This window comes from Neolamprologus brichardi, chromosome 8, assembly GCF_056152115.1.
Source record: "Neolamprologus brichardi isolate AB-2024 chromosome 8, ASM5615211v1, whole genome shotgun sequence".
NCBI classification, from domain to species: Eukaryota; Metazoa; Chordata; class Actinopteri; order Cichliformes; family Cichlidae; genus Neolamprologus; species Neolamprologus brichardi.
Window position 1 is genome coordinate 12,767,422 of NC_142111.1, and position 26,241 is coordinate 12,793,662.

General features: G+C 41.4%; 2 protein-coding genes across 2 annotated transcripts in view; both read left to right on the forward strand.

The window, feature by feature from the left end:
• erbb2 (erb-b2 receptor tyrosine kinase 2) overlaps nucleotides 1–22,275 on the forward strand; it is a 29,000-nt gene extending 6,725 nt beyond the window's left edge. Inside the window, exons 2-27 of the mRNA XM_006805683.3 lie at nucleotides 3,811–3,962; nucleotides 4,066–4,246; nucleotides 4,446–4,586; nucleotides 5,414–5,479; nucleotides 5,617–5,732; nucleotides 5,821–5,962; nucleotides 6,083–6,211; nucleotides 7,090–7,237; nucleotides 7,945–8,018; nucleotides 8,143–8,233; nucleotides 9,985–10,187; nucleotides 10,323–10,452; nucleotides 11,907–11,997; nucleotides 12,484–12,638; nucleotides 12,730–12,777; nucleotides 12,882–13,020; nucleotides 13,104–13,226; nucleotides 13,317–13,415; nucleotides 13,507–13,692; nucleotides 13,901–14,056; nucleotides 14,149–14,224; nucleotides 16,261–16,407; nucleotides 16,589–16,686; nucleotides 16,884–17,057; nucleotides 18,357–18,738; nucleotides 18,821–22,275. Of these exons, the coding sequence (XP_006805746.2) occupies nucleotides 3,811–3,962; nucleotides 4,066–4,246; nucleotides 4,446–4,586; nucleotides 5,414–5,479; nucleotides 5,617–5,732; nucleotides 5,821–5,962; nucleotides 6,083–6,211; nucleotides 7,090–7,237; nucleotides 7,945–8,018; nucleotides 8,143–8,233; nucleotides 9,985–10,187; nucleotides 10,323–10,452; nucleotides 11,907–11,997; nucleotides 12,484–12,638; nucleotides 12,730–12,777; nucleotides 12,882–13,020; nucleotides 13,104–13,226; nucleotides 13,317–13,415; nucleotides 13,507–13,692; nucleotides 13,901–14,056; nucleotides 14,149–14,224; nucleotides 16,261–16,407; nucleotides 16,589–16,686; nucleotides 16,884–17,057; nucleotides 18,357–18,738; nucleotides 18,821–19,170 (3,797 nt within the window). The 3' untranslated portion in view covers nucleotides 19,171–22,275. The remainder of the gene's footprint in view (nucleotides 1–3,810; nucleotides 3,963–4,065; nucleotides 4,247–4,445; nucleotides 4,587–5,413; nucleotides 5,480–5,616; nucleotides 5,733–5,820; nucleotides 5,963–6,082; nucleotides 6,212–7,089; nucleotides 7,238–7,944; nucleotides 8,019–8,142; nucleotides 8,234–9,984; nucleotides 10,188–10,322; nucleotides 10,453–11,906; nucleotides 11,998–12,483; nucleotides 12,639–12,729; nucleotides 12,778–12,881; nucleotides 13,021–13,103; nucleotides 13,227–13,316; nucleotides 13,416–13,506; nucleotides 13,693–13,900; nucleotides 14,057–14,148; nucleotides 14,225–16,260; nucleotides 16,408–16,588; nucleotides 16,687–16,883; nucleotides 17,058–18,356; nucleotides 18,739–18,820) is intronic.
• Nucleotides 22,276–24,807: 2,532 nt separating this feature from the next.
• On the forward strand, nucleotides 24,808–25,659 carry LOC148101759 (P2Y purinoceptor 3-like). The gene has a single exon (XM_087845184.1). The coding sequence runs from the start codon at nucleotides 24,808–24,810 to the stop codon at nucleotides 25,657–25,659; it is 852 nt and encodes a 283-aa protein (XP_087701310.1).
• The last annotated feature ends 582 nt before the right edge of the window (nucleotides 25,660–26,241 follow it).

A 26,241-nucleotide genomic window follows, 5' to 3' on the forward strand; every position in this document is an offset into this window, starting at 1 on the left:
CAAGCAGCTTTTTTAAGTGCATTAAAGTTATATAAAAAATTTGCAGTGCAAATGCAAATCCTTACTGATAGTTTAACCAAAAGGCATTTCCAGTGGAAATTGGCCAACATATCCTCAGCATAACCATGTATAATATCCACAAAACTTAAAAAGAGGTTATACACACACAGTACGGTAATATTATGTTGAAGCACAGTACGTATCACTCCGCGAGGCTCCTGCCTACGATAGCCGTAATGCTCCGACAATCCATCAAGCAGTGCGGGTTCGTAGCTTAGCAAAGTCGTACTGAAACATTTGACAGATTTTTTAATGCCGTGTACGACATAAAATCGTTTTGAGGTCAGTAAGCACAACCAGAATTCATACATAAGGCACACGGGATTATAAGGGGCACTGTCGATTTTCAGACAGATCAAAGGATTTATTTTCCAAACAACACGGTAATAACGACGGCCTGCTAGCATGCTCTGCCAAAAAAAGTGCTTTGTTGTGTATCTGATAGACGAAAGCTAAACCAGTTCCACATCACTGAAGTTGCAGCATTTTTACAAATCAATTCTGGTTCGTCCGTTTCATTCAACGATCCGCTTTCGCTCTTCTCATTCACACAAAGGCACTGCGCATGTGCGTTTTACCCATATTCTATCGCGATATTTCATTTTACTATCGTTGCCCAAAATTACACCGGTATTACCGTAAACGGTATGATATAGCCCAGCCCTAATATCCCCACACCGCCTGAACTGGTGGTACAAGCCTGTCTCCACTCTTGTCAAGTTCTGGTGTGCCTGTGAGAGCTGTAGCCTCAGTTGCCAGTTCTTAGCTGACAAAAAGGGCACACAGTGCGGTCTTCTGCTTCAGGTTGGATGTTTTATGCATTCAGAGACGCTCTTCTGCGTACCTTGGTTGTAACGAGTCTCGCTAATATAGTCTCGCTTTTGAACCACTCTGTGTAAATCCTACTGATAGTAGATCAGCAGTTTCTGAAGTACTCAAACCAACAACCAGGCTCATTTAAATCATCTTTCTTGCCCATTGTGATGCTCAGTTTGAACTACATGCCTAAATGCATTGAATTGCTCCTGCTGTGTATGTGTATATATCTGTGTATCCATGCTGATTCAGTGTGAAGTAACTGTAAGGGGTGGCATTATTCAGGTAAATGTATTGAAGATTATAACATAATAGCACAGTTGAATCTATGGTTTCCATCATGCTTACATAACAGGGTGTAGTTCAGACAAACTGTGTTTCAAATAAATCTCTGTGCACAGATTTGACTTATACATTCTTTTTTAAATGTTACAGAGGGATATGTCAGTTACACTGTGTACTTATCCAGAAATAGCACTGCTGATGTTTCCATGGCTTCAACTGTAGTGCAGCTGCAGCTGTTTTAACAACAGAACTAATTAGAAATATCCGGCGGGTAATTACATCGCAGGGCTTCATTTAAATGATGTCCAAAACAGCTGTCTGCAGCGCTTCACCACTGAGTGAGCGCGTGAACAAGTGGGCAGTGGGAGCACAGGCACGGTCTCAGATAATCGGGATCCTTTTAGCCTCTGTAATTTGTGACAGTAATTAATTTAGACTGGAGAGAGCGTGAGTAGGGTCAGAACTCAGAGAAACAGACGGGAATGTAGGAAAAATACTTCCCTCGCTGTTGTTGCTCTCAACCAAAGACCTGAGCAGTGGAAGTTTCCAGTGGCAAATTGACATTACATGCTGTGCAGCAGGCAGCATTAATGCGTGTACACGTGACACGGCGTGCAATCACCTTATAAACTGGAAGGTCACAGGTCACCGATGTAGCTTTGATCAAAACTTGGTGCCAGTCACCACAACATCCCCCTTTTACTGGGAAAATCCAAAACTGTGTGTGTCATCTTCTAGATATGCAACCACACACCTTTCTATTAAATTGCACTTCCCCAGAGGATGATTGCAGTTGAGCAACAGCTCAGACTCTGAGAGAATTTAAAAGACACGAGTGATCAGAGAGGATGTGAGGACAATTTCTTTGATAACTGCTTAGATAAACCTTTGATGAGGCAGGAAGTGAACTTCGAATGGGGAAAGTAAAGTTAGCGTCTTGACCGCGGGCAGGCTGAGTAACGTGAGCGATAAAAGGGAAAGTATTTTAGGCCGGGAGCTCCTCACAAGTCCACGCACACACAGGCGTTGCTGAGAGACTTTTGGAGAGCAAACAATGAGGGAATAAAGGGAGAGGAAACTGAGGACGGGCTTTACGCACACTTTTCAGAAACGGATAATGTGCTCTGTTGAGCTCTCTGTTACAGCACATTTCCCTAATCCCCAAAGCCGGAGACGTCCAGCTTCTCTGAGTTTTTTGTCACACTCGGGGAAAGCTGTTTGTGTTTTAGAAGTTCTGTCTTATTGAAAATGATTAAAATGCCAGAGGATGAGAGTACATCTCCACTCTTGGCTTGACTTCCAAAACTATTTTCCATGATGACATAATTGAAGGAGTCAGTGATTAGTCATTTGATTTGTTATTTGACACAAGTGACAGAGGCTGGGTGTGTATTTTTGGCAGCCGCACGGTTAATCATAGACACATTTACTGCAGTAGCTCGCTGTCGGATTATTGCGGCCTTTATTAATGCTTCAGTACTTCTTTAGCTGAGTTGCAGGAGGGGTAATATGGGTCTGCGCGCTCCGCCATCTCCAGGAAACTTTACACGTGGCAGACGCACACACATGATAAGACGTATCTCCCGAAGTCTGCTGGTAACCTCACTGTGTCATGAAAATCGGCCTTGTCCCGGCTGCCAGGACTTCCCCGTTCTTCCTGTGGTGTGCCTGCTTCTGTGTTTTCCAAAATGGCAGGGAGAGAGATGGTTCAGTAGTGAGGTTGGGGGGCTTCAATGAAGAAAAGTGGGTTGACTGTTGAGGGGTTGCTGGAAAGGAGCCAAGGGAAGTCATTTATAACTTTGAGAGGGGAGGGACTGTTCACCGTGTGACTGCTTGTTAAGGCATGAGAGCTATGTGTCTGCAAATGCCACTGTGAATTATAATGCTGTATGACCCCCGAATTCAATTCTGTGTGTGACTCACTGAGGGGAATCTGCTGCCAGGGGAAAATATATCATATATGTATACTAAGACGCAGACGGAGGCTGTGCGTGCGGCTCGTATTTCTATTTAGGCTGCTTGTGAATAGATGGAGTCAAGTTATGTGGCGTCCAAGCCTTACATTCATTACCACTTAGGTGTCTGTACACATGAAAAAAGGAACCAAAAAAGAAAGGACTGTTGTAAACGTTTACATTAGGATGTCCAAAAAACCCTCAACATTATTAAAGCAGTGTGGGATCGTCTTGAGAGAGAACAGAACAACAGAAGCCAACATCCATAAAAGAGCTTTGAATGTCCCTCAAGAAGCCAGGAGAACTATTCCTGTAGACTACTTAAAGAAATGACAGGAAAGCTTGACCCAGAGAGTTCAGGCTGTATTGACTTGCGTTGACTTTCGAGCCTGTTAGAATTGTACAAACTCTGTTTTTCCTTATTATACTGCACTGCATGTGTTTGCCCATGTTCCAATTTTCCAAGTGAAATAAAAATAAATGAAAGTTGGCTCACAGCTTTTGCAGACTACTGTATGTCATTTAGTTTTTTGTAGGGATGATATTTTAACCCATAAAATGCAAGAATTCTGCCGAATGAAAAGTTGAATGGCTTCATTCATTAAAGAAACAAAATGTTGCATTGAAGAAAAGTGTTTTTTTGTTTCTATATACTGTAGGTTATAAATTGCCACTTTGTTTCTTTGCCTTGCAGTCTGTCGGGGTACAGACATGAAGCTGGCCCTGCCCTCCAGCCTGGAAAACCACTATGAGACTCTGAGGCTGCTCTACACTGGTTGCCAGGTTGTTCATGGAAACTTGGAGATTACACACCTCCATGGAAACCCTGATCTCTCCTTCCTGCAGGTATAGTTTGAATGGAAACGCAAAGAAAATGTTAATACAGTTAATAAGCTTGGTTGGCTCCAGTGTTCCTCACCTTTGTGTCTCTTCATCTCTTCTTCACCAGGGGATTGTGGAGGTACAGGGTTATGTACTCGTTGCTCATGTTTCTGTGAGCCTGTTGCCCTTAGACAGCCTTCGGATCATAAGAGGCAGCCAGTTGTACAACTCCAGCTACGCGCTGGCTGTGCTGGATAACACTCACGCCGGTCAGGGGCTGAGGACGCTCCGGCTACGTAGCCTCACAGGTCAGAGGTTTTCCTCAAATCCGGCGTAATTCGATGTGACAAGTCTGGAGCTCAGACTCATTTTATTATCCTCAGCCCCCAGCTTTAAAACACTGAAGTGTTTCACTGGAATATTAGTCAGAACAAAGGCCCGTTTCTCTCAGCATCTGTTATCTTCTGTAATTTGTGGAGTCACTTTTATGTATTATCTGTCCTGCAGAGATCCTGCTGGGTGCAGTGTATATTTGGGGGAACCCCCAGCTGTGCTTCCCAGACCCCCAGAACATCAATTTGACGGACATCTTGGATGAGCAGAATGGCCGTGCCAAGGAACACCGACTGCAGCCTCGGCCTCCTAACTGTGAGCAGCTGACTGACTCTAATAGTGAACAAAGAGAAACATCATGCAGTGATTTGTCGATGTCATAAAGTCATTTTACATGTCAGATGTTTCCTGGTTGGGAGCATATGTTGATCTAAAACCCGTGTATAGCTTTCAGTACTGATGGTGCCTTTCCAGATGTGTAAAGGCGCCATCATTACGTTGAGGAGCATTATTCCAAAATCTTTCCACATTTTGAAGACACAGTTTTTTGCAGATTAGTGAACCTCGGCCCGTCTTTATTCCTGAGAAACTCCTCTCCTCTCTTTTTATACCCAGTCATGTTTGTGAATTGTTGCCAGTTAACCTCATTAGTTGCAAAATGTTCCTCCAGCTTTTTTTTTTTTTTTTTTTTTGCTTGCTTTTCCAGCTTTTTGTTGCTCTGTCTCAATTTTTCGAGACATGTTGTTGCCATCAGCTTAAAAAATATTTTTCATCAAATAGTAAAATGCCTCAGTTTAAACATTTGATGTGTTTTCTTTGTCCCACTGGGGATAAAATGTGGGTTTGTGAGATAATTGCATTCTGATTTTTATTTTACATTCTAACGCTGTGTGCCAACAATTTTGGAAGTGGGTTTATAAATCCCTAATGTGGGCATAAATCGTTTATGTTGGTTTTGGATACTTTACATAGATTTTTTTCTAGGGTTTGACCTTCCAGCAAACAGCTCTCATGAACCGTACTGGTGCCTTACGTAACCACGGATCAGCCAGCATGTCTGCACGCTCTTGAATCTTTGTCTTTCTTGTAAAATTGTGGCTCAGCTTTCCCTGGTTTTTATTCCTGGCTTTCTTCTGTTGCAGGTCCAAGTTGTTCGCCTGCATGTGGGAAAAGATGCTGGGGAGAGACTGCTCAGGATTGCCAAACTCGTGAGTTAAAATCACACACACAGTCGTGTTATGTAGTTTTATGTAGACAAAAGCAGAGCAGATGAAGTTTTGCTGAAATGTTGACTGTTTGTTTTTTTTTTGTGTGTGTGTGTGTGTGTGTGTGTGTATGTTTAAAGTGACCCGAGCTAAATGTGCGTCTGGCTGCCAGCGATGTAAAGGTCCTCTACCCAATGACTGCTGTCACCTGCAGTGTGCAGCTGGATGCACTGGACCCAAAGACTCAGACTGTCTGGTAAACAGTCCTGTTGTTTTCTTATCTGCAGTGTAATCTCCTTTTTTCCTTTTCCTTACTGGAGAAACATGTTTCCTCCTCTCTGCAGGCTTGTCGTCACTTCAACGACAGCGGTGTATGTAAAGAGAACTGTCCACTGCCCACCACCTATGACCCCGTCACGTTTCAGTCCCAATCCAACCCACACGGGAAGTTTAACTTTGGAGCGACCTGTGTCAAGACGTGTCCTTGTAAGAGTTCGCCTTAAAAAAAAAATCTGCTTAACCAAGAAAGCTATCACACGCTCGCTGATTTTTTTTTTTTTTTAATCCCTGCGACCCATCTTGGACACTTTGTCTCCTGCCCTGTAGATAACTATCTGGCGTTGGAAGTGGCCTGTACTTTATCTTGCCCCCCAAACAACCAGGAAGTTGTTGTCACCCAACCTGACGGGACGGAGACGCAGAAATGTGATAAGTGTGAAGGAGACTGTCCCAAAGGTGAGGTAGTCATTCTGTTTTCACGCACACAGTGGCAGCTTTATTAGATTTACCTGCTAATTAGTGTGAATAAAAACATCCACTTGGAAGCGGAAGATGGTTCTAGATTTGAGTTAACTCGACAAATCGGAATAAGGTTCAGTAATCTGGTCCGCCTGACTGTTCATGTCGTTAGTTTAGCTTGTTAGTTTCTCTGTCACCTTTATAACCTTGCTCAAACCATGCTAGCATAATTCTCATGTCTCTGCTTCCTCATACCAAGCCTCCAGGATCTATGGTGCTCTCATCTTCATATTTTTATTCTTGGATTCTCCTGGAGCAGCTTTGCATGATTCAATGCTCGCAATAATTTTTAGTTACGTTATAATGGACCTTGGTGCAACCGTTCAGCTCACCCACTGTCTGAAAACAAGTTGTTATGGCTCCTTTTTTTCTGATTCACTGCCCATCGTAAACAGATTTAAAGATTTGAACAGCAGGTCGGTCCGGTCTGTGTGCAGGTGACGACAGTATCCACTCTCATTGACATCATACCAAGCCAAGAGCAGAAAAACTAAGTGTTCAGAGCTGGTTGAATGTTATTGTATACAGTACTGCTCAAAAAACTTCACATTGTCAATAAATCACTGCTGCTATTTCCAGTTTTCATAGCAAAATATAAGTAAATGAGGGTTGGCTTAAGACTTTGTTCCTTTAATGCAGTGCAAATCTGTTTCATTCAGCAATGATCATGTCCTAGTTCATGTTGCTGGGTGATTATTAGTCATTGTTGTTGTTAAACTTTAGTCTAATTAGAAATACTGCTTCCAGAAAAACTCTGGTTTGGTTTAACGTCTGTTGTTGTTTTGTTTTTTTCCCCTTCCTGGTTGGTATCATAGTGTGTTTCGGCCCGAGTACAGACAACAATGGTGTCACCGACAGCAGCAGCAGCAGCATCGCCGTGGTAACGTCTTCCAATGTGGAGGAGTTCAACAAGTGCACGAAGATTTTCGGTAGCCTGGCCTTCCGCTCTGAGAGCTTCTCATGGTGAGAGACTTTTACATTTTTAGAAACGTGTAAAATTCAGTAAAGACAACAAGCAGCTTGACACCAGGGACTTTATTCCGCCACAGCGCCACATCCCTCCCATTCAGCACTTCAAATATTTGAGTTTGCAGCAACAGCTTGTACACAATCCTTTTGCCGCCCGAGCCTATCCCTGCACATGTAACCAGACCGGCTTTAAACTCAAGTGTTTTTGACGTTGTGTCAACAGAGGACAAAAATTTGTTTCTACACCAGTGTCATTCAAGAGCATTTCAAATAATGTAGAGAAACACCAACAGTTAATACAAAGCTTGTAGGTTTGCTTACATGACTTGTAACTTGCTGAGGTTGAGATACTACATGTTGATAAAATTCCCCGACAGCTGATTTAAGTGAACGCGTGTGTGGTTTCTGATGTATTGTTGAAGGTTGTCAATAATGGGTTAGTGTGATCTGAACCTGTACAAACAGGCTTGCATTCAGCATATTCCTCCTATTTCCTCCTGTGGATTGAATCTGTATCTCTGACTCAAGATCACCCAGACACATCGTCTCCATGACTTGCGTGGACTGGCGAAGGCATTTCTTACAAAATCCAAGCTTAACCTGGAGGAGATATTAATATTGAGGACAAGCCAAGAGAAAATTAAATTGTTCCCAATAATCAAAGTGGCTTTTAAGTCTTACTTAAATCTTACGCCGTCCAGGGATCCTGTGAAGAACACCTCAGGCCTGAGTTTGGAGCAGCTGAGTGCCTTCAGGACTCTGGAGGAGATTACAGGTACCACAGTGTTTGTTAAACCCTATGTGAGCTTTTTATTAAGTAACATTTTATCTGTTTCTCACACCGAAGTCTCCTCAGTTGGTATGTTTTCATCACCTCTGTGTGATCTTTAAACTTGCAGGTTATCTCTACATTGATGCCTGGCCAGAGCAGTGGACCAACCTCAGTGTGTTTGAGAACCTGAAGGTGATCAGAGGCACGATGCTCTACAAGTAAGACTTTTTAAAACTGCTCGTCTGTTGTTCTGCATGCCCTCCACTATTTCCCTTGTCATCCTGTTTGCACAATATGCCTGTTGTGTAACCATACTCAATCCACTTTACTGCAGTGTTTTGTTTTGTTTTTTTCCCTTCTGTGGTGATTTTATTATCAGCTTTATTATCAATAAACTTACCAACGAGCTGGAAACAAACATTAGGTGTGCCTGCTAAGCGTATTTTTCTTCTCATGCAAGTGAGCACGATGGAAACATGAATAAAAAAGTCAACTAAATGAAGAATAATAGTAAGTTTAAGTAATTTAAAATATCAATAAACACCACTTCACCATCCGGATCGTCTATATGTGCCTTGAACAGCTCTCCTGTAGTATTAAGATCATTATATAGATGCAGCACGTTTAATTTTCTTTCCATGCGGTGCGTCACTACATGCCAATGTGTCCACCCAACACTGTGTCTTTGTTTGTGTTCAGTTTTTTTTCGACTGTTTCTGCTTCAGTTGAGGCAGTCTGTTCATTTTCAGGGTAATAAATGCTAATTATTAGCTAGCACTGCTGCCCTGCTGGCCAGTGTCTTAAACTAGGTCACAGTTAGCACCGTCTGATCACCGTGCTGGTGACGTGTGCAACGTTACGATCAATGTTCTCCAGGTCCATCGGTGGAAGTGACCAATCACATTTTTGTGGAGGGAGTATGAGCAAGACAGGCTGTATAACACATGGTTGATGTTGAGAAAGAGTCTATTTTAATGCAGCTTTTAGCTAAAGCTAAAAACACTCCAACTGACAACTGTTTTATTATTTTCGATTGAAACGAATGTCTGAAAATGTTAGCTCCACATTCACTTTTGATTTCACACTGACCTCGGTCTCCATGGCCTCCGTTTGATCCCTTCATGTGGACTTTGTCACTCAGCAGTTCGGCGACAGGACAGGACATGCTTGAGTACTTTTTTTCCTCCCACTTGGAAGTCTTTTTTTTTTTTTCCTTTTACACAGTTTTACAAACATGGAACGTGATGTCAGGGACTTAAACAGATTAATAACATCATCCAGGGCCATCGAATACACTGCAGGAAAATATTTCTATCAGAGCTTTTACACTTGGATTATAAGCTGTTCTGAATATTGTTATAACAAACCCATTTTTCCCCCACTGTTTATCTCCTTGACTCTTAGTTTGAAGAGTCAAAGCCATCTTATCCATTGATTGTTCTAGGAAAAGGTCGATGTTTGGCGGTGTCTTCTGAAGCCAGCATTTTTTTCCCTTTTTTACCAGCAGTCTAGAAGTCTACAGATGTTTTAAGGAATGTTTTCTGGATCCCGGGACAGAAATGTAGCATCCACTTTTACATCCAAAACCTCTGAATGGAAGGGCAGGATCAGAATATGTGGGCACGGTGTGGCATCATAAATTTCTTAATAAACTTTGTTTAACTGAATAATTCCTTATATATTCTCCATGTGGGAGAATTTTGCACTTGGATTTCTCAGATTTTACACTGTAGGGCAGTTGTAGTGACGGTGCTGGAGCCACATTGATATGATGCTCTGCTTTGAGTCCCTCCAAAGTGACCAAGATCCTTACTCTGCTCCGAAGAGCCCAAACGCTATTTGTAGGAAGCTTGTTTTCACAGAAAGATACCGGGATACAGCTGTGTCTCTTTTGCTGTTTGCTTCTTACACTCTTCTTTATTTAAAGCTTTGTTTATCATCTTCATCTTCTCCCTCTCCATCCATTCAGGGGTGTGTTTTCACTGGCCATCCAGAATCTGCACATCGAGTCTCTCGGGTTGCGGTCGCTGCGCAGCGTCAGTGGAGGTTTGGTCTTGATTTACAACAACACACAGCTGTGCTACACCAACTCACTGCCATGGCAGAATCTCCTCCATCCCACCCAGGGTCCGCACCGCATCGTCAGCCACAACCAGGACCCTGCAGTCTGTGGTAAGTAAAGCTACAGACCTTTTAGTCGTGCAGCTGTCTTAAGCTTATTTTTTTATTGTTTTTTTTTTTTTTGTGGTCTAATGCAGTAAAAAAAACTACAGGGTGAATCATGCTGCATTGTCTCTATGTTTTCAGAGAAAGAGGGGAATGTTTGTCACCCGCTTTGTAAGGCGGGCTGTTGGGGTCCGGGGCCCAGCCAGTGCGTGTCCTGCCTAACTTTCCAACGTGGCATCGAGTGTGTAGAGCAGTGTGATCTCTATCAGGGGTAAGAAGGTTTGCGTGCGTTTGTAGAGGTGTGGCAAAACTAAATCAATGCAAAAACAACTGATAATGTTCTTTAATTGTTCAGTGTACTATTTGTTTTATTTGTAATAATTCCCAGAACTAGTTCCTCAGTAAATATATCAGGAAAAACTAATGATGTGTTCTGCTTAAGTCAAAAATATGCGTGATTATGTCGGTTACGTGGTCGTCTCTGTGAATGTTTCATCGCAGTGAATCAGATTAAAAGCGTTTAATTTAACGTGTGCCTTGAAGCAATTTAGGATCATTGACAAATACAAGCGATAACGGTGTGTTTGAGTTTGATATGACGTGCATACATGCACATACAAAAGCAAATGCAAGATGGCAGAGCAAACGAGAAAACACACTGGGCTGTGTACATGTGCACAAAATGAACCCAGTACGACCATTAGATGGTACATTTGCTTAGTTAGGAATTTACGTCTGCTAAGTGCCTGGCAAAAACAGGCTTAACCCTCTCAGGCTCAAATTAAACTTTTTGTTGCTAATGCACAACCGAGTCCAGCAGAGGTACTTCTGAGTAAAAAAAACTCATAAAATATGTATGTGGGGTAATCAGGTTGTTAGTTTTTAACTGTTGCAAATCGACAACGCCTGCCTCGAGAGGCTTAAAGTAAAATGCTCAAACATCTAATTACAGTGTCTTTTAGTAAGACTCAGACAACAGAGATTATTATTATAATACACTCCAAATTAAGCTAGTGATTTTGTTATTTACAACGCAACCAAACGCAAAATCATACCCTGCTCTCTTGCCTATTTTACCTTGAATTGGATCAGATTTAAAAATTATCACCACACTATGGCTTGAATTTAGTCATCGCGACCATAGCCTAACAAGGAAAGTAGAAATGTTATGTGTTTAGTTTCATAGAGTTTCTAAATAAAAAGATTAACAAATCTAACTGATTAAAGACATCATAGCCGTAAATACCTCTGAGGTCACCGTAGTATGGAGTGAGTGGTGTGCCCTATATATTGCTCTATAACATATAAATGCTTTTATAAAATAAAAGCAGTAATACATGGAATATTTGGAAATTCATACATATGCAATTTTGCTTTCTATCTAGGTGTTAAATTAACACGTTTAATGTTGTTTCTTCAATGTAAAGCAGAACAAAAGTGTAAAAATGTAATTATTTTGAATCTGTGATGGAAATTGTATCCTGGACTGGAAATTTACGGTCCAACATGAGGGTGATGTTTGCAGAAAGTTGGTAAAAGTTCATACGATACTTCACGATTGTCCATAGAAGAAGAAGAAATGTCGTTGAGCTCATCGGGTTACTTGCAGCCGGCTCCCTGTTTCTGAAGTTGTGTCTTCTCAGGATGGTGTCAGATGCTTCAGATAAATGCATTTAATTTAATCCTGGGATGTTACCTTACGTGCATCCTGTGCTTGCTTTGCAGGCCCGTACGTGAATTCATAGATGGATCTAAGTGTGTTGCCTGTGATCCACAGTGTCGACCCCTCAATGGCTCAGAGTCCTGCCACGGGCCGGTAAGAAACATAGACCAAAGTGTAATACGGCTAGATAGGATTTCTAATTTGGAGCTCAAAAGTACTTGTATATGACAGTTTATTTAACCTGGGGATGTGTCGTTTGTATGATTAAATACAAGTTTATGAGGTTCTGTTTTCTTTTTCACTTTTCTTAATATGCATGTGGCATCAATGCAGGATGCATATTCTCATTGCATAGCTTGTTTTTGATGGTGCATTGTAGAGCTGAGATTACCGAAGCATTTTTACACAAGGATAATGTTGCTTGTACCTTGCTTGCTTTAAAATAAATTATACTTTAAGCTATTTATAATTACAAAAGTTCTTAAATGGGTCTAATTTTAGCTGAAATTGAATCCTTTTAGCTGCTGTGGTGCTGTAAGTAGGATGTAGACGTCACACTGGGCTGTAGAAACTCTGTTATTTTTTTATGTTAAATAAAAAAAATAAACATTGTTAAATATCGCTCTGCTTGCGTCTCAGGGTGCTCAACATTGCACGGAGTGTCGGAATTTCCAGGACGGCGAGTATTGCGTGGATCGGTGTCCCAGTGGCGTCAAGGGCGATCTGCATACTGTGTGGAAATACAGCAATGCCACGGGACACTGTCTGCCATGCAAGACCAACTGCACGCCACCGTGAGTGACACCACATTTAAGCCCCAACTCACACACACATACACAAGCACGCAGTGAGACTGACTTCACAGATGGTGCTTTTCTCTTCCAGCTGCACTGTGAAGGATGAACGAGGCTGCCCCATTGATACCAGGACAGGGTGAGCGCACTAAACAACTTATTTCCGTTAGCTTTTCTGGGAGCTGTTACAAATTGATCTTTGACTTTTATGGGCGCAGCATTAAACTTTCTGTGTCTGTGTAGACCTGGCACGTCCATCGCGGCTGCAGTGGGTGGGGTGGTGCTCTTCATTATCCTGCTGGCTCTGCTGGTCTTTTACTTGAGGAGACAGAAGAAGCTAAAGAGGAAGGAGACAATGAGGAGGATCCTGCAGGAGCACGAGGTGAGGGACGACGTGCCAAATTAAAATGGGTGTTTTGCTCTAGCGTGCAGTCTTTATCTGCTATTTTCCTCTTTCGCATGCAGCTGGTGGAGCCTTTGACGCCGAGTGGTGCTTCACCCAATCAAGCTCAGATGCGTATATTGAAAGAGACCGAGCTGAAAAAACTCAGGGTGCTGGGTTCGGGGGCCTTTGGCACTGTTTACAAGGTATGGTCATCACGCACATCCATAACCACGTTATGTGCTGTTTGTTCAGAGGGTGAGCTTTGTTCGAGATGATTTTGATTACTGTTTCAGGGAATTTGGGCTCCCGATGGGGAAAATGTGAAAATCCCCGTGGCCATTAAGGTTTTGCGTGAGAACACCTCACCAAAAGCCAACAAAGAAATCCTCGATGTGAGTATAAGCCAGGCAGAAAACCTTGAGGAGTTACAGTGGACGGAAATGAAGTTCACACGCTCAGTACATCTGCTCTCTCTGCTTCCAGGAGGCATATGTGATGGCGGGCGTTGCCAGCCCGTACGTGTGTCGTCTCCTGGGGATTTGTCTCACCTCTACTGTGCAGCTGGTCACTCAGCTGATGCCGTACGGCTGCCTCCTCGACTACGTCAGAGAGAACAAGGACCGCATTGGTTCGCAGTTCCTACTCAACTGGTGTGTCCAGATTGCAAAGGTACAAAAACAGGAAACAAGGTGTTGCATTTTTGTTTTCATGCTTGTACTTGTGTGACCGCTTGCAGTGATATAAGCGGAAGTATATTTTGTTCATTTCTCTCTTATCTTACTTGTCTTTTCATATTTGATGTGGTTCCAGTTTGTTTATTTGTGGACAAATGTAGGGTGATGGATCTGTGTGTTGGTGTATGTGTGTGTTGGTGTAGGGGATGAGTTACCTGGAGGAGGTTCGTTTGGTCCACAGAGATTTGGCAGCCCGCAATGTCCTGGTGAAGAACCCGAATCATGTGAAGATCACCGACTTTGGTCTGGCCCGTCTGCTCGATATAGACGAGACGGAGTATCACGCCGATGGTGGGAAGGTGAGATGGAAGCTGTGACTTGCAGAGCGTGTTCTCTGCGGGCGTTAAGGATTTTGTTTATTTAAAAATGCTCTGGAAATCTGTGTTTCCAGGTGCCAATCAAATGGATGGCCTTGGAGTCTATCCTGCACAGGAAGTTTACTCACCAGAGTGATGTATGGAGCTACGGTAGGCATCAACCAGGGCTAGGAATTTTAAATTTATCCTTTTCTTATGAATAAATCATCAGACAAATCTTATCAAATACATTGAAGTTTAAATGTGAACCAAAATAGATTTGCAAGCAAGTAAAGTAGGATTTTGATTAAAATGTGAATCCAGAAATGTTGTTTGCTGTTTGAGCCGAATCATATGGGTGGGACTTGCGTATGCTGAGAGATTTAAGAAGCATCTCCATTGGCCAGTCTTAGCACTGGTTCATGTAGATGGCTTTTGTTTAACAATCTGTGGTTTTGTAATGGCTTAAAAGGATCCAAATTAGCTGATAGAGGGTCACAAAAAATGCAATTGGCATGAATGCCTCTTCAGACATAAAGTTTTTGCCGTTACTAAGCTAGATCTTCTCCAAAGATTCCATTCCTTGTTGGCCAGCTAAGGATTTTGCCCACAGACAGTATAAAGCGAAAAAGGCTAGACAATTAATTTTGTCAAGGGGCCACATGAGAAATTGGGTCTGTTGTGTAGCACCCAGTTGGCCCGGCCCTCCACAGCAGCACTATTTCTCATGGACCCAGATTCTGGGTTGGAAAAATTAATCCAGTGCAAAGTCCCTTAAACCTGCAGTCTGTCTGAAGGCTATCAGATAGCAATAGCTGGTCACAAAAAGACTTCTGGTCCTATAGAAGTCTATAGGAAAATATAAACAGTTTCCTTCTGTTTTATGTTCTTTGTTACCCATTTCAGGTTGCATTCGATAGTCTAGGCTGTGCTAACAAGTTAGTGCTACCTAGTTGGATGAGAGATGAAACGTTTCTCTCACAGAATCAACTTTTTGGGATTGCCTAACTATTGTTTTACATCAAGCTAGTCATCTTAGCATAAGTGTGTAAAGTACCATCTGTGCCATAAAATCCAGATACCTCAGTACTCGAATGCCGGAGCTTTGAGAATGACATCACTCTCGAGTTGGCGCATTCCAGGAAAAGAGAGGAAAAACAGGACTTTTTTGGTTCTTAGCAAAGAGAGCTGTTCAGGTATCACTAGCAATACAACATAATACTGTTTTCTTGTAAATAAAAACACAATCATGAATAGGACCTAATTGGTGCCCTGCGTATGGCTTATTTAGCAATTCAAAAATGGCCATCCTAGATTGCTAACTCAGGATATGTTGGTCTGCTCTGACCTTTGGAAATCTGAGTTTAGGGGGCGTTCCACAAAAATCTTACTGTCTTCAAAGTTTTTAAACAGCTAGTTAGCACAGCCTAGAGTTATCTGTCCTAATTTCTGTTTTGTATCAAACTAGTTAGCTTAGCCATGTGTGTTGTAAGGTAGCATCTTTTCCTACATGAAACACGAAAAAAAAGAATCTAATAACACTAGCATTAACAATAAACTCATCTTGCATTTACATACAGGTAGTTATTACAGTCTAATGCTAAGTAGCGCTAAATAGCCTAACTTCCATTTTAAATTGAGCTAAATACATTAGCATAAAGGAGTGGGAAATTTGTAGAGTAGCATTTTGCTACATGCTACATTAAATAAAAATAAAAACACTTGTCCTAAGCGCTTTGACATAACTGCTGTTATGATTTGGCTCTATATAAATAAAACTGAATTGATCTTCGTCATGCTTTATTGCAGCTTATCGGTGGTGTGAAAAGTACACTCATTAGCTAACAAGGTGTCAATCACAACAGTTAGATCTACCCTGAAATTCTCATCAAAGGGTATGATGCATGATGTCACAGTATCTTTTATGCATAAATCCAGTTGAGACTGGCCAAGAGAGGTTCTTGTATGATTGAGTGATGGTCTCACCCATAGACTAAGCTTAACAGCAATCCAACGTGTTTAACTTAAATTTTAACCATAAATATATTTCTTAAAACGTTTAGAGTTCAGTGTTTCCATAGTTTTTCTGTTTGTCTTGAATGCATAATGGTTTTAAAACTAACTTCATGCACAGATAACTTGGTTTAAATCCTTATAGGTGATTTGTATTTTAGAGTAAATGTTGCGGTGTTGTTATTTAATTGCAGGGGTAACTGTTTGGGAGCTGATGACGTTTGGCTCTAAGCCCTACGACACGATTCCAGCAAGAGATATCCCAGAGGTTTTAGAGGGGGGCGAGCGGCTTCCCCAACCCCTTATCTGCACCATTGATGTCTACATGATCATGGTCAAATGTCAGTACCTCTCACTGCAGCAGTGATTTTTGCATTTTGTCTATGTTGTGATGTTGCCAAGATTTAAGCATTTAATGTAGTTCCTGGTGAAAAATCTGACTTTTATACATGTTGTAGTTTATTTCCCCGTCTGTCAAAGGATTTAATGTTGTTGACGTGTTAACCATTGTTTGGTTGGCAGGTTGGATGATTGATCCTGAGAGCAGGCCGAGATTCAAAGGCCTGGTCAATGATTTTAGTGCCATGGCTAGAGATCCTACTCGCTATGTAGTTATTCAGGTATGTAAATGTTTTACTCATGCTGTTAATATTTTACTGTGTGTGTGTGTGTGTGTTATTTATCTAAAACTGCTACTTTTTACATGTGGTTACCTTTTAAAGAGTGACACTTTTAATGCCATCCAAATAAATAAAGATGTACATTCCTAGAATGTTTTGGGTTTTTTATCCTATGTTGTTCTTTCATCGTCTTTCAGAATGATGAAGAGATGAGCAAGTGCAGCCCAGTGGACAGTGAGTTTTACAGGATGCTTCTGAGGGAAGATGAAAATATTGGGGAAATGATGGATCCTGAGGAGTACCTGGTGCCAAATACAAGGAAAGGGGACGAGCCCCAGGCCAATGGACTATCCAGACACCAGTCATACAGGGTCAGTGGGGTGGGAGGGGGGTGGGTAATTTTGTCTTTGTCTATTTTATATAACTATATGTATCTATATCTATCATACATACATAGATAGATAGATAGATAGATAGATAGATAGATGTTCTTTTTGATTGGTCCATTTGCTGGCTTTAATCACAGACAGACAGAATTTACCTGTTATGTGATGACAGTTGTACATGTTGGCCCTTTGTGTGAATACCTTCAAGCATATGTCAGTTTTACATCTCAAGTTTTACTTGATAGATCCCCTTCCACTGAGCACTATTTGGCCAGCTGTGGCATTAAATTTCCATATTTCTATTAAATCTCAAATTTCACCAGCGCTATAACGTGTTACAGTAAATTCTTTGCATGTCAGAATGAGAAAACTATCTGCGTTGATGACTTTTTCTGCTTTCTGCCAAAGCTCCATCTGCAGTGTGTCAGTCGCAGACTTTCGAGTTAATCGAGTTAATAAATATCTGAAATTGACTCGGCTCGATTATGTGTTCTGCAGCAAAGTGCAGGTTCCAAACTGTGATTAATGTAGTGAACGACTTTAAGGGTAGGTGTCCTATATTGCATTGTGGCTGCTTCTCTGTTGCTTGTAACATTATACAAAGACGCCCTTTATAGCTACGGTTTCTAGCTATTAAAATTAGAAACTGTAACTCGCCTCTGTCAGTAATCGTGAGATCAAGAGGCTGATGCAAAGTCGAAATATTTCTAGGATTGCTTTTCTGTGAGTCTCCTGTAAAAACTCCCTTTATCTGATTGATTTCTGTTTTATTTCGTTAGTGGTAGTTTTCACTTTGAAACAGCATTTGGTTTTTGACTTAATAAAGATTTGGAAAATAATAAATGGACATGCACTACCACTGGCTTTCTTAGCTGGAGAAGGATACATTATTATCCCCCATGGGGATACAAATAATTTAGCAGAGGCAGGGACACGCAGACCAGAGGGTGGGGAATCCCCACCCACAGATCAGATCAGTCTAAGATAATTTCCCTAATTTATTCTGGAGTGACAGATGAGAAGTTTTTAAGAGAGTGTCCATCATTCAGCATGTGTGACATAAGAATTAAGAGTCCTGCTTTAATGTCTGTGTGTTTGAAAGAACTCATGAATTGTCTGTTTAATAAACGATTAAACCGACATGAACATATATTTGAGGATTTATATATATTATCTGAGCAGTAGGTACCTGATACTGTGTGAGAGTGCGACTTTTTCTGTTAACATGCTGTCATGTCGTACATTCCTAATATCTTAAAGGGTGGTTGTTTTTCTTTCCAGCAGAGCAGAGATCATAGCTTAGATATGGACCCTTCCAACACTGCTGGGCCTCGGAATCTTCACTCCTCCCTGACTGGAATCAGCCACGCCCAGTACCCAACCTTAATGATGGGAGCGAGCGCCTCTAACAGTGTGTGGCCTCAGTATCCAATGCTGGCTCGCAGCACCTCAGCTGGAGGTCAGTCTGACTCTGTCTTCCTGGATGCACCTACAGACGGCCACTCCTTGGCACCAGCCAGCCCCGGACGCTACAGCAAAGACCCCACTTTCCCCAACGGGAGCAAGGATGACCTAGAAACTGATGGGTGGAATGGTTTTCCCCATCCTTATCTTCACCACTCACTACCCCGGCGGAGTCACGCCATTCAAAATCATCCCCTGCCAGGTGAGTCGTGGTCTTCATAAAGAAGGAAATGTCCGTAACTTTGATTGTGTTCTGACTTTTCTTCTTCTATTCACCTTCTCAGAGTACGTCAACCAGGAAATTCAGGATCTCAGGCCAGGGTTCCCTGAGCGGCCCAGCACACTGCCTCGAAAATCCAGAATAGACCGCCGCCTTCCTAACGGCCTAAGTTCAGGTCACAGTGTGGAAAACCCAGGGTATTTGATCCCAGGGAACTCCACCTCTCCGGCCTTTGACAACCCATACTATCTGGACCTTGGGCCCAAGGCGATTCCCGAGGCTGTGGCGGGGGACGGCCCAGCAGGACTAGAAAGCAACGGAGGAGTAACCAGACATATGAACGGTTTTGTGACACCGACTGCAGAAAATCCAGAATACTTAGGTTTAGCAGACACTTGGAGTGGGCATACTTGAGGATAGGGACGGTGAGACTATAAAGGAGACACAGACGGAGTCTCACTGAGGGAAACTGGAGAGTGGGAAGATGAACATTTACATAGCAAAAATAAGCGGAGCTGCGAACGTGCAACTGGAATCTTCTCACTCTGTCTGGAGAAGCAGCGGCATCCGAACTGATCGAGGTTGTCCCTAAATGCCACGTTATTAGTACCCAGTTGTAACACGCAGGGACTCAACACAGTGTAGCATTCAAGTGGTGCCTGTGGCACCATTTGTATTCATGTCTTCCTCTAAACAATCTGTGACTGTTAACTGCCAAAAAGAAGTTTTTTCTTCTTTTGTAAATAACACCATAAACAAAAGAGTTCAAGAAGGTTATCATGATTATTTTTTATGGTCATCTTCTTTTAAGTTGTTTAATATCTGTAGATTTTCCACTATATGTGAAGCTTTTTTATTTTCGTGCATTTCCTTCAGTTCCCTGTGGATATGCTACTGAGTGCAGCTGAACAGTGAAGAAAGATGTATAACACTTTTGACAAAGTGAGCCGTGATGTGCGTTGAAGATGATGCTTAGTATTCTGGTCAGTTTCTCGCAGACCTGACGGGGGTCTCCAGCACTCTCAAAGCCATTTTGTTTTGGACAGAGAAGGCCCTGCAGCCCATCTGGCCTGTAGACATGCTCCCTGAAAGAAAGGCATCCTGTATGGAGAAGACAGAGGCATTGTGCCGCACTGATGTATGTCGTTGTTGGTGACCGTGGCTGTAGCTACTTTGTGGTACGAGTTATCAGCTATTGAGGTACGAGGAGACATTTTTAAGCTGCAGAAATGTCAAAAAAAATGGGAATAAGTGGTTAACTGTTCAGGGATTTTAGTTTTTCTGAGAAATATGAAGAACTACTGACTTTGAAGTCATAAAAAGAACACACTGTGTACATGTCAGACAACTCTGTGTGCACCCGCCAAGCGCAGTAAGCCTTTAGAGATTTTAGTGGCTTTTCACAGTGCAAGAAAGCTATCAGTAAATATATCCCACAAGAAGTGAAGAATCTGCATAACATATAGACATAGCCTATATTTGTGTGTGTGTGTGTGTGTGTGTGTGTGTGTGCGTGTGTCCATACAAGCAATCCACTAGACGCTGGAGTGGATTCTGTGGAGGCGTTGCTTTTGAATAATCAATGCATGGCTCAAATTCCACTCACTGAGAGCTCACTGACATCCCAGTTAATAATAAGCAAGATTTTTTTTTTCTTCATGTTAACTGGTGTTGGGTTGAGGAGGCGGGGGTGGGGTGGAGTGGGGTGTCAAACTGAGTCAATGGAGTCATTGTCTGACCCTCGTGTCTTCGTCGGAAAGTCATCGCTCTCCGAACTCGCGCACCCAGAGCGGCGACGTTTGAAAGGAAAGGAGTTGTAGTGGTTCACTGAGGCTTGTAATCCTGGAGCGGTCTTGAAACAAGCAGGCGAGGTCTCTCTCTTTTTTTTTTTTTTTCTTCCTTCTCTGCCTAGCATACTAAACCAAACCGCATCCACCTTACAACTACTACTGAGTTTGAGGCTCTTTTCACATGTATAAACTGTCCACATAATGGCTGGAGCAGGACATCAGTGAGACTTTGTTCTGAAATGAGCACTGCCCCCTCATTCATGTCAGTTTTACTCTGAAAGTCTTTGCGGTTCTTGTTTTTTGTCTTTTATTTTGACGTTCTCATACGGGTTGTGAAGAGTTTTGTTCCAGAATAAGATCTCTATTAAATATTACGCCTGATTTTTTTAACTACAGTTTCTTACACACACAAAAATGTATATACTGGATTTGTTTTAAACCCCTTAGCTGTCATATTACACTAACCTGATTTAGAATTAAAGTTTTGAGTGAGGTTTTTTATTTTTTTTGTGGATATACAGTGTGGTGTTATGGAATGAAAACCTTCATAGGTGTCATTGCGGTCATGTGGAAACCTCATATCTCCACTAAAAGATCTGATTAAGGTTTATTAGGAGCATTGGTCCTGTTGTATTTTTGTTAACCTAAACACTGATGTATACATTTGTATACAGTTCAGATTTTTAAGGAGGGCTGGAGTCTACCCCAGCTGCTGTGGAGATGGGATTGTAACCCGTGGATTGAACTCGTTCAGATCCACTGCCTGTGATAAGACTGGTGACCGGTCCAGGGTGTACCCCGCTACAACAGTCAGGATAGGCTGCAGGCCCCACCACAACCAGAATTCCATAACCAGAAGAAAATTAATGGACTTTCTGGAAGATTTGGAAAGAGTTTGTGTTTATTTTAGATATTAAAACAAAAATCCTATAAAAGCAGGAGAATATGTTTTTGTTTGTTTGCTTTTTACCAAGCCGTAATGATGTGATAGCACTGCTCAGAGATGTTCCTTCCTTGTTTATGAATGTATTATTTATCTGGTTGCCGTTAAACCACAATGATGGCACTCATAAATAATGAACTGTATCTGGATGACTCCGACTGCAGAATCTCTCAGATGACGAGGTGAATGTCGTGCCTCAAAGCTTTTAGTCATAGTTGCTTTTCTGATTGGAAAAAGCTAAACGTACAGCACCAAATGGCAACAGCAGTTGCCTCAAACTTTGGTAAAGACTCGACAACAATACAGAGAAAACCCTAAAAATCAGACAAACCCCTATGAACAAGTATTTGGTGACAGTGGGGAGGAAAAACTCCCTTTTAACAGGAAGAAAAGGCACAAAAAAATTTAGGCCTCATCCTGTTTTTTATAGTTAACTTAAAGCCTGTTGGTAAGTGTCCAGTGCAGCTGAAGCAAGAACCTGCATGTTTCATTGACAGGTTAACCAGAAAGGAAGGAACAGCTAACTAACCAGAGTGTGCTGAAGGTTTTGTAAAATTAAATATCTGTATCAATATACATTTGGAGAGAAATATATCTTTTGTACTTTGCATTTAAGCAGATTTATCTTTCTGTTGGTCAGTAAATCAGTGGTAGCTAATTTGAATACATTGATGCTCTGCTGTGGGCAGGGAGCAGAGCAAAGTTATTTCAAGAAGAAATGGTCATTTTTTTATATGGAAATGTTTGCGTAAGGCGAAACAATAAAACATTTAGAGTGAAAAACGAGTCTCCTCTGTATCCAGTTTATTTATGGACCCACATTGAACTGTGCAATCTGAACCAACATGTCAGGGGATCGAGAGTTAATAATAAGGGTGAAAAATGTCATTCAAACCCTTTTGTTGAAACACTGAATGCATTAAATTTGTCTATCAGCTCTAGAAATACTGAATGTTATTCACACGAGCTGTTCCTGCCACCTGGTGGTGGGGAGTGGAGCTGCTTTTGAGTCCCACAGGGACAGGAGCATTAAAAACTGAATAATTAATGTAAATTTGAGCTGTCTAAAGCAAACGTGGCATACTGGACCTGAGGTCTGCATTTTGGACTTTTACTGGTGAGCTTATGACCAAAACTAAAAGACGATGGTAAGTTAAGATGTTTATGCATGAGATATAGTGCAGTTACTTATGAGCTGATGACCATCACCTGGCAAAATGTAAAAACATTTATATTAAATGTTTCTTTAGTGACTTTTCTTTTTCCTGGCTATGTTTAGGAAATGGAAGCATTTTGTTCACACTTTATGGCCTTCAGGAAACTTTGCATATGTTGTGGCAAAGAAAAAACAAGGCTGTTACACACTAGAGTCTACCCTGACTGTCTGGTTTATACATATGTAATTCTTCCATTTTTATTTGATTTATTCAAAAGTTTCTTGATACTAACTTTTCCTAGATTCTTAGAGCAATCTGGGAAATTGGTGGAAGCTCATTTGGCACACTGAGGATACTGACTGTAAGCTAGTTTTTGGTTCTCATGCATCACAGTGTGCTAATTAGGGTTTGACCTTTGACTTGGAGATGGATCGATTCTTTGTTGGAGCTGAAGCTTACAGCCCTCTTAACCTTGCTGCACCACGGGGGACTATCATCCATCAGATGTTATCGGTGGTATGTCAGAAGGTACCTCACTGCTCTTTTCTTTTGTGAAAAGGCAAACCCGAGTGGGCACTGTAGATGGAGGTTCTTGCCTTCTCCTTCCTCTTGCATTATGTTCTGCATAGAGGAGGACAATGGCTGCTCTCTTCTCCACTTAAGATTTCTTCCATTGTTTTCTCAGCTACCATCTTTTCTTCATAGTATGTTCAATTTCTGTCTTCTGGACTCGAGTAGCATCAGTGTTTCCTAACCCTAACCTTCTTTCTCAGCTGTTTTGTTCTAAATCTTTCTGCTCCATAGTAATAGATCGGATCACTCATTTTCTCTAGTTTATTCTCCAGCTCCTATTTTGGATTCAGGAGACAGACACCTTCTCTACTTTTAAGATTAGGCTTAAAATTTTCCTTTTTTCACACACCTAGAGTTAGGTCTGGATCAGGTGTGTCCTAATCCCAGATCTTACTATATTCTTTTGGACTTGACATTCATAGTTTTGTTTGCTCAAGAAATTTGAAGATCAATGATCTTTAGTTGTTGTTATAATTCAGTCTATAATTTACCCTCTTGTAACTTTGCTTCTATTCTGTAGTGTTATATTAATACAGTACTATATTACCTGTGAACATAATCCAAGAAGTTAATAATTTCTCAGCACAAAGAAACTGGGAAGACAGTCAAGTAATATATAAACCCTAGAAGCATTGTTTTGGCTCAAAGATAAAAGGGTTTAATGGCAGTAGTTTTATTCTCGTTGTTAAATACATAAAAATAAGTATAATCAGGAAGCTCTACCTAAAATGTACCATTGAGGTAGAAAGTTAAACGGCTTCATGGTCCAACCACTTTCTGCAAGTCTTCTACCAACAGGAATCATTAAACATGGAGAAAGTACAGTCTTTTAAAGAGAGATGTAAACACATAAAAACCTCACTGTAGCTGCAGGTGGGCCCGCTTTACTGCTTTTTAAAAATAATATATTATCTCTTGTTAGATTGCCTGCTTATGTTGTACATTTGTTCTTTGTGAAAATGCTTTTAATGCTTTTATTGTGCATCAGCTTTGACTCGTTCACAAAATTATGTTTTAATCTGCTACATCTTATCCAACTTTGATCACTCGAGAAAAGTTGATTAAGTTTGACCGACATGAGCTGTGACACTGGCACACAACGGCAAAAGTCACTGTATCCATGGACGAATAATTAAGAATAGTTATTTAAAGTAGTCTCCTAGGTAGGTCACCCCCCTGACTTCTGACCTTTAACTATACCATGTGAAAGAAAGCTTTTTTTTAAAGGTAGCCAGAGCATTTACTATTGTTGCTGGTTAATAAATAGAAAACTAGTTCCTCTAATAACTGTTAAATCTGCAGGATCTAAGATCAGATGATTAGTCACTTAAAAAAAATAATAAATCAGTCCATGCCAAGCTTGAAAAATGATCCTCGCTGTCACTTGCATATTCAAATAAGCATTTTCATAGGAGAAACAAATTGTGTGCATCTACACAAAATCATTCCCAATAATAAGAACGCATCGTGAAGGTAAGATGACTTTGAAACTGGAAAAGCAAGCGTCTTCAGATTTTTGTTTCCTCGGGAGAATCTCATTAATTTCTGTTTCATTTCAGGCGCAGACGATCAGTCTTACTGCTTCAAAATGCTCTCTCAGAATCTAACCTTCAACTCCAGCGAGCCTTTGGAGAGCAAGTGGGAACACTGCGGAGACGTAACACCAGGTATTATAGTCTGGGTGTTTTTCAGCGCTCTCTTCTCTCTGGTTGGATTTCCTGCATGTGCTGCTGTTCTCTGGGAGCTGTTTCAGAGACACAGAGCTGGAACATCGATCACCCCTAATGATGTTTTCATGATCAACCTCACCGTCATGGACCTGGTCTTCCTATTTTTTGTCCCACTTGGCCTGACTAACTTCCTCCTCTGGCGCATCATGTCTTTCCAGAGCTTCATCAGTTTTCTCTATGCTCTAAACCTGGCTGGACGACCTCTTCTAACAGCATGCATCTGTCTGGACTGCTATATGGCTGTGTTCCATCCCATCGCCTACAGCACAAAGAAGAGTCTGACTCCCCGGGTCCTTATGGCTGCTGCTGCGTGGACTGCTACGATGGTTCAAGGGTCCATGTCCATAGTGGATCAAGAGCTAAACCACAGTGCATGGGCCATGTTTGTGTACGTCATTGCGCTCCCCATAATTGTAATCTGTGATGCTCCCATCCTCTGGACCCTGAAGAAGTCCTACCGCAGAGGGGGACACCTCCACCCCAGGAAGAAGAAGGCTCTCCAGATCATCACCAACAGCATGGTCATGACCATCACCTCATATTTCCCCCCAGTGCTGCTGTACGTCTTTGGGCATCTCATTGTCAGAGATGACCACGAATACGAGTGCGTCTTAACAATACCTGTCTTGATCATCCCGACAGCAGGAAGTGCAATCATGCCTTTGCTGTATTTGGACAATCTGGGGAGGTTGAATAATCTTTGCTGCTAGGAAGGATTTGCATATATAAAGGTGTAGTACAGGTCTGGCGCCATAAAAGCAGAACAGATTTATTTTATATTTAATCATTTTAAAATGATTAAAGCAGAAAATAATGGATTAAAAATAGAAGTTGCTGCAAAAATGGCAGAAGAATGAAGCAGAATAGTAATTCAGCAGATAATATATCATATAAAATATAATTTTATGCATTTGAAGTTAATTGCACAGACATTAAAAATAACTTGAGTTGTTCCATCTTAGTGCACTCAATGCATGTATCATCCAGACTGTTTCAAAGAAGGAGAAAAGTTACTCCTCTCCACTGCTCACAGATGTAAAACACATATATCACATATAGCTTTTGATGCCTCTTGTTAATTTTACATTATTACTTTTCACATTGTTACAACTATATTCCATTTTTTAAATAAATATCTATATATAAATATATATAAACATATGGATGTACTTTGTTGTGAACTGGAGAAATGCACCTTTGGCTTCACTCGTATATTTGAATAATGCAAATATATAAAAATTTCCCCTCAATTTTCACATTACTTAACATGTTATTGTTTCCTACAGCTTCTG

Excerpts from the sequence above, each read along its gene's own strand:
- LOC148101759 (XM_087845184.1), top strand. The coding sequence starts at position 24,808 with ATGCTCTCTCAGAATCTAACCTTCAACTCCAGCGAGCCTTTGGAGAGC.